Source organism: Pteropus alecto, unplaced genomic scaffold (assembly GCF_000325575.1).
Source record: "Pteropus alecto unplaced genomic scaffold, ASM32557v1 scaffold189, whole genome shotgun sequence".
NCBI classification, from domain to species: domain Eukaryota; kingdom Metazoa; phylum Chordata; class Mammalia; order Chiroptera; family Pteropodidae; genus Pteropus; species Pteropus alecto.
The window spans coordinates 1,298,698-1,305,620 of NW_006442117.1; the positions used below are offsets into that span (position 1 = coordinate 1,298,698).

Here is a 6,923-nt window from a genome sequence, read left to right on the forward strand (position 1 = left end):
CCCCACCCCACCCCGACTGCCGTGGGTGCTGGCCTGCTAACTAGCCTACTAGCCTGCTAACTAGCCTGCTAGCCTACTTACTAGCCTGCTAGACTGCAAGCCTACGAGCCTAACTAACCCGCTGGCCTGCTAGCCACCAGCCTGGCGGGAGTCTGAGCTGACTCTGCAGTTGGGCAGACTGCAGAGGACCAAATGGGTGGCCTCGGAGGACGGGCGGAGGGTATAACGTGGGATGTGGAGACGCCTCTGAATGTGGGGGCCTTTCCTCAGGTAATCTGGACAGGCTCGAAGGAGATGGCCTGGGGTCAAAGGTCATTCGTGGGCCTGGATTTCCTGGATTTGGGCCAACGTCACTTCATAGACACAGCCCCTGTCCCAAATGCTAAGTCCTGGAGTACGACCCCGAGCAGGAACCCAGAAGCCCTGACTTCTGGGTGCACATCGTCCCCAGGACTCAGTCATTCTTGCTGGAGAGCAGGAGAGAGAATCTGCAGAACCCCAGAATTACAGCCCAGACGTGGCCCACACAGGTTGGGAGCCGGAGAACGAGGTGTAGACTTCTGTGCCTCTCCGTTGAAACGAGCGGGCGGTGTGCGCATGCGCTCAGCGCTCAGGGACCCGGGCCGCGCTCCTGGAGGGGCTGGCTGAGTGCCCTGGGCCTGTGCGGCTGGGGACCCCAGGTGCCCGTGGACCCCTGAGGGGTGGCAGGGCATCACCATGGCCCCTGGCTCTTCCAGGTGGCTGAGCACAGGCCACCATGCTCCCAGGGGACACCTGGAGGGCTCCTCCCTGGGCTAGAACTGCGGACTCCCGTAAGGGGCACAAACGTCCATCTGACACAGCCACCCGCTGGGTGTGTCCTGGTCCCCTGCCTGTGTAGCGCACACGAGAGGTGCCCAGCAGTCACTCACGAGGCTCTCGTGTCCACCCAGCGTCAGCCGGCCGGGGACTCGGGGTGAGTGAGCACCTGTGGGGGAAGCCCTCTCAACTCTCATTTTCTAGTGTTTAGACACCGAGGTAGGAGCCGCCTCGGCATCTCTGAAGTTAAACCTGTGGACAGGAGTCAGGGTGTTCAGATGCCCGGCCCTCGGACCAGAGCACCGCGAAGAGTGGCTGGGGTGACACGTGCTCGCCGTGTGGAGAGTGGAGAGCTCCCCCACCCCCGCCAGGCTCCGGGCGACAACTCTGGTGAACTCTGACACCATGCCTCGGCCTCACTGCCCCAGGGCGTGTGCCACACGTCTCGTCTGCGTCCGAGCGCGGCCAGACCCTCCTCCGTCTGAGTGCCCGTCATCCGTCACCGTGGGGAGGGGCCGGGGGTCTGCAGGCCGATGGCGGGGGGCGTCAGGCCAGGGGTGCACACCCGCCCTGTGGAGCCGCTTACCCGGGTGGCCTGGCTGGCAGCCCGGGCCGAGGGGCCCATCACGATGTTGACGCTGCTGGACGACTGGGTGTCGCTGGTGTTGCCCCCGTCTGCGGCCGACAGTCCAGAGATGACCAGAGCACTGGAGAAGCCCCTCTTGCCGAAGAGGAAGCTCAGGGTGGAGCTGGTGGACGAGCCCAGGCTGGACCTGACCAGCGCCTCGGCCCGCTCGCGGACGCTCAGGTGGTCGGTGCCGGTGACGGGCGGGGGCTGAGTGTGCAGGGACGGGGCGGAGGTGCGTAAGGACAGCAGGCTGCCCGCGCGCTGCGGGGCCAGGCCCTGGGCCGACGCGGACGTCTGCAGGGCGGCGTGGCGGCTCTCTGGGATCGGGCCGGACGTGCTCAGGACGGGCGGCCTCTGGCCCAGCGTCCCGTGTGCCTGGATGGACCGGCTCCGGCCTTTCCTCCTGCCTTTAAAAGAAAGCAGAGCAGGTTGCCATGGCGATGTCGGTGTCTGTGCAGTGAGGTGGGTGGCCCGCTCCCCCTGGGCCCGAGGGGCCCGAGGGACCCGGGGGGTTCGGTGGGCGCCCCAAGCGCTGAAGGGCTGACCGCAGGGTGCCAGCGGCCAGAGGGTGGGGGCAGTGGCCAGGCTGGACCTGTGCGTTGGCCCAGGCCTCCCTGGCTCTAACGCTGAAGTCCAGGCCCCCGAGACGCCTGTCTGCAGGCGGGGCGAGCCAGCAGGACACCTCACCATCCCGCGACTGGCCGCACGCTCATCCCATCAGCAGCGACAGAGGGAGAATGGGCCGCGTTTGTCATTCTCAGTTGCCTTCAGAAAGGAAATGAAAAGGTTGGGCCTCGGGCCGTGGCCTTTGTTTTCTAGAAAAGTTTTCCCTTAAGACCTGGTCTCAGAGGGCAGGCCCTCCCGGGCTCCCCACGGGCAGGTGGCGACACTGGCCTGGCCGGTCGGGACACGACCACCCCTGCTGTGGCTCCAGCTCCCTGTGCCGGCCGTCCCTGCCCTCGGGCCCCGGCCGGCCCTCCCCTCGGGCCCGCTCTCTCTGAGCCGTTTCTGATGAAAGGGACTGAACTGTCCCAGTGATGTGGTCCCGTCCACGTCTCTGGGACGAGGACGACTTATGTGCACATGGCCGCCCCGTGCACGGCCCGTGAGGCCGGGCGGACGCGCAGTGAGGCGGGACCCGTGTGCTCCAGATGCGGACGTGCTCACTCCGCGTCAGTAACCGCCAGGGCCTGACGTTAAAATGTCCCACAGGAAGCAGCGGTGACGTCGCAGTTCTACCGACCGCCTTATCGGCATACCCCCTGAAGCTGCTTCACTCAGGCGTCCGGTCCATAAAAACGGGGCGCACGGGGGCACCCCAAAGGACTGTTTCCCATGCTGCAGCTCCCCCAAGTGCCCAAACCAGTAAGGGTGCATCGAGATTCTAAACATTCACGTGTGTCTACAGGACCGTGGAGGACACGTCCTCTGAGGTGACCCCTCAGGGAGCGAGCGCCACCACGGAGCTTCCAGGGGGCCCCCAGCCCCACCCGCCCAGGGCGGCCCGTGCCGGTGCGTGCCCGGTGCCGGGGGCACTGGCGTTCCCGTCTGGTTCCCTCCTCGTCTGCTGAGAAGATGGGGTCCCCACCCCCACGGCCGCTCACCCGCAGGACTGGCGTTTCTCTCCCTGGGGCGAGGGTGGGAGCCCATCTGGACCCTCCCTGCTGAGCAGTTACTCACTCTTTTAAGAGGAAAAAAGAGGGAGAAAAGGGACCCTGACGAATCGGAATTTAGGGCAGAGACAGCGATTTGTTTGTTCAGAGTCTGGCGAGGCCAAACATCTGTCTGTGATTTACGGCCAACGCTGATTGCTGTGCACGAGGGCCCCAGTCGTCCGCAAGCTGGTGATTCTGGTGCTGGAGGGAGGACCACCCGGACGTGGGGGGGGAGGGGGCTTCCAGTGAATTCCAGGAGGAAAAGGACAAAGCCCTCAGTGTGCGTGTCACGGGGGGGCGGCCTCCGCTCTCTGCAAGACAAGGCCGCCTCCCCCCACCCTCACCCCTTCAGAGTTCCTCGTGGCTGTTCTTGTCGCTGCTCCTGACTTTCTGGTAAATTTAATTTTGCAAATGGGACAAGCGAGCAACCCGTGCCGTCCCATAGCCTGGCCATGCCGATTCCTTCATCAGCGACGTCTGAGTGTCTCAGGGAAAACCTTGGAACCTGCTCGGGATGCCACAGAAAGGGCCCTCCTCGGCACCTGGTCCCGGCCCTGTGCCTCCGCCCGATTGTCACCTGATGGGTTGTGGCACACATCCTCTCAACTGCTCTCGGCAAGGCCGCCAGCCTCCCACAGGCCGGCCACGCCCCTGTCTGGCGGGGACACACCCTGTTACCCCCAGCAGGAGGCTGGGCTGTGGGGCCACAGCTGAGGCTGCACCCGGTGCCCTGCAGCTATGCACGCCGGGAGCAGCACACGCAGTGTGGCCCGCCTTGGGGGGCGGCCCTGCCTGTGGGGACTCAGGCAGCACCCTGGTCTTCTGAGAGTCTGGCAAGAGTCAATACTGGGACACTCAGCTGGGGGCTGAGGCAGGGGCCGAGGGCGAGAACAGCCCGTCCCCAGCCATGGGAATTAGGCCGTGGGCACCGTGAGCAAACACGACCCCCGTGGGTCACACCCATCCTTCGGAGCTGCTGCGGCTCGGGGCCGAGCTGCCCGGTTGAGCCCTGCCCGAGGGCCTGGTCCTCCAGCTCGGGCCCGCCTGTCCCCATGCGGCACGAGGCGCCCGGCTGCTTACGTGGCAGCATGTGGCTTCTCCTTCCTTCACTCTGCTCCCTCAAGTCACAGATGACGACAGCATTGTTTCTGCAGACTCTGCACACAGCACACTGACTGACAAATAAGGGACGCGAGGGACCAACCTGCAAAACTGTATCGACAGGGTGACCACCGTCCAGCTCCCACCCGCAGGGCCTCAGCTCCCGGCCCCCAGTGGTTCTAAAGGCCAAGGTTAGGGAGCCTGTGCCCACCCAGACCTTCTGGGCCCGACTCTGTTTGTGTCGGGAAGAACGACCTGAACGTAGTCGAGGTGGCACGCCAGCCGCTGTGCACAGGGACACGTGGCACTGTGCAGCTGGCCGGCTACGGGGACAGTGGAGCGGGCCAGCAAGTGAGAGGGTCCCTCCTTTGTCTGCACCTCCCCTCCCTCCTCCCGGCTCTGACTGCGGGGGGCACCCAGTCCCAGGTAACTCTCGGAGTGCAGTGCTTCTTGAGCCAGGAGAGGGGCCCATGGCTGTCCCTTGTCCCCTTCCCTCCCCTGCTCACAGTGGGGGCCTAACCTAACCCCACTGGTGGCTTCAGGAAGAACTGGCCTCAGCTGTGCTGTGGGCCAGAAGAGGGACCAGCTGCAAGAGGCCTTGTCAGCAGGGTACAGGACGAAATCAGGCGTGGCAGGGACCCTGTGGGGAGTGAGGGTGGCAGTGAGGCTCCATGGCTCACTCCCAGCTCGGGGACAAGGGTGGCACTGGGTGAGCGCCACGGGACGGGGTGACGGCCCATGCGGTGGGTAGGGCCACGGGTTCTGGGCTCATCCCGCCTGGGTCTAGATCCCAGGCCGGCCGCTTACTAACTGGGCGACTGGGCGGGGACTTGATTTCTTGTGCCCAGCCTCTTCGGGGTCAGATGAGGACAGGGACAGCGCCTGTCCCTTGGAGTCGCCTAGGAAGGGGTGGAGTGGCTGCACGTGCGGTGTTCGGGAAGGTGGCGGGCACACGGCACTGCGGGACAGGTGCTTGCTGCGTTTTCTCACTGTGGCCAGACGGGTGAGCACAGGCCGCGCCCACAGAGACAGTGGGAGCAGCAGCAAGCGGCCCCCCGAAGTCCCCGGCAGCACACACGGGCCTCGGAGCCGGGGCCGACTCAGGCCGCAGTGGGCCCATGCTCGTGAGGGCTGGAGCCAGCCCGTGGCCCAGTCACCGGTGGGCCTCGGCACCTTGGCCAGCACCGGAAGCCAGGTGTGCCCTCGGTGGGGGCAGGTTTTAGAGGCAATGACCACTGGCGGCTCGTCTGGGCCTTGGGGGTTCTGCTGACCTCCGCACCGCGTCCGTGATGCTCCCCAAAGCCCTGCATTTGCTGCCTCCAGCGCCAGGTTCACTGGAGAAGAAAGAACTTTTCTCCTTTTGCTGCCTCGCCCATCGAAAGGGACAAAGGGGACGCGGCCCTGCGCCAGGTCCACCTCGTCAGGCCCTGCCCTCCAGCGGCCACTCCTCACTCCCGCCTCCTGGTTCCGACAAGCCGCCCGGACCGCACGGCACCGCCAAACGCCCAGGCATGTCTCCACTCAGAAGCTGCTCAGACCTCCCCATCTGCAAAGTCATTTAGGCGATTTTCAAACATATTTCTCATGTGATAGCAGCTGATGACCAAGCAATGAGAGGGCCTGGCCTGAGCGACAGCCACCCAGAGGCCCCGAGCTGGGCGGGCAGGTGTCTGGGCCCGGGGAGGGCGCCTCCCTCTGAGCCGCCGAGACCGGCCACTTTGCCATCCACCTGGCCACCCGTCCACCTCTCCCTCAGTCTTCCTTCCTTCCTATCGATCACCTATCTATGATGTATCTATCGTCTATCACTTATCATGCATCTAACCTAAGATCCTCTACTATCCATCATCATCATCATCATCTCTGTCATCTGCCCACTTAACATCCTGCCCACGCTTACACAGATCCTATTTCAGTGAAATCTGCGGCCTTGCTCTGGGCGCTCCCAGGAGGCAGGACTGTCCCTTGCTGACTCGTTGGTGCAGAGGTGGCAGGTGGACCATCTGGAAAGAGGCCCCTAGCAAGTGCTTCTGGATGCTGAGGGGGCACCGAGCCCGGAAGGTGAAACCGCTAACAGGCTTCGGGGGCAAAGCCCGGCGCCGACGTGTGGCGGGGACCAGCGCCGAGCCTCTGTCTCTCCTGCAGCCACCTGGCGCGTCCTCTGTGAGCCCCCACGGTCGCCTCGGCTAACCGAGCCCCTCCCCTCCCCCCAGTGGACCGGGGCGGGAGCCTCATCCAGGCCGTCAGCTCGACCAGGCGGCCTAGTTTAAACTTTAAACTCTGCCCACACTTGGACCGGGCCACCCCTGTCGTCCCCGTCTGCTGGCACCTCCTCCCGCTTTTCCTGTCCTCTGAAGTGTCCGGCATAAGTGGCAGGAGGTGAGAACTAGAGAGAAGCAGGACAGGGGGGCGAGGCCTGTCGCTGCCACCACAGCCTTGGGGAGGGGACCGAGTCTCAGAAAGACGAAAACGCCATCCAGGAGCCAGACAGAAGCACGTGGTCCCTGGGTGAGCGAGATGGGACGGATGACAGACCGGTGGCCGGCTGGCCACGACGCCTAGACGGATGAAGGATGAAAGCTGACTCCATTTTTATGAGCAGAATGTACAAGAGTCAGCAAATCCGGGCATCCTGGGTCCTCATGTTGTTTTCTTGCGAGCAGGAGCTCTCAGAGGCTCATGACACCGCCCCCGCCCCCCGCCCCCGGATTGGTCACTGGGACCAAAGGAGCCTTTATCAG

The 6,923-nt window shown here is 64.5% G+C and overlaps 1 protein-coding gene across 1 annotated transcript in view; it reads right to left on the minus strand.

Moving 5' to 3' along the window:
* Positions 1-6,923, minus strand: part of PCNX2 (pecanex homolog 2) — a 170,071-nt gene that overhangs the window by 1,068 nt on the left and 162,080 nt on the right. The window contains exons 31-33 of the mRNA XM_025039061.1: positions 4,703-4,822; positions 4,394-4,505; positions 1,385-2,143 (exon numbers count right to left, since the gene is read on the minus strand). Coding sequence (XP_024894829.1) covers positions 1,385-2,143; positions 4,394-4,505; positions 4,703-4,822 — 991 coding nt within the window. The remainder of the gene's footprint in view (positions 1-1,384; positions 2,144-4,393; positions 4,506-4,702; positions 4,823-6,923) is intronic.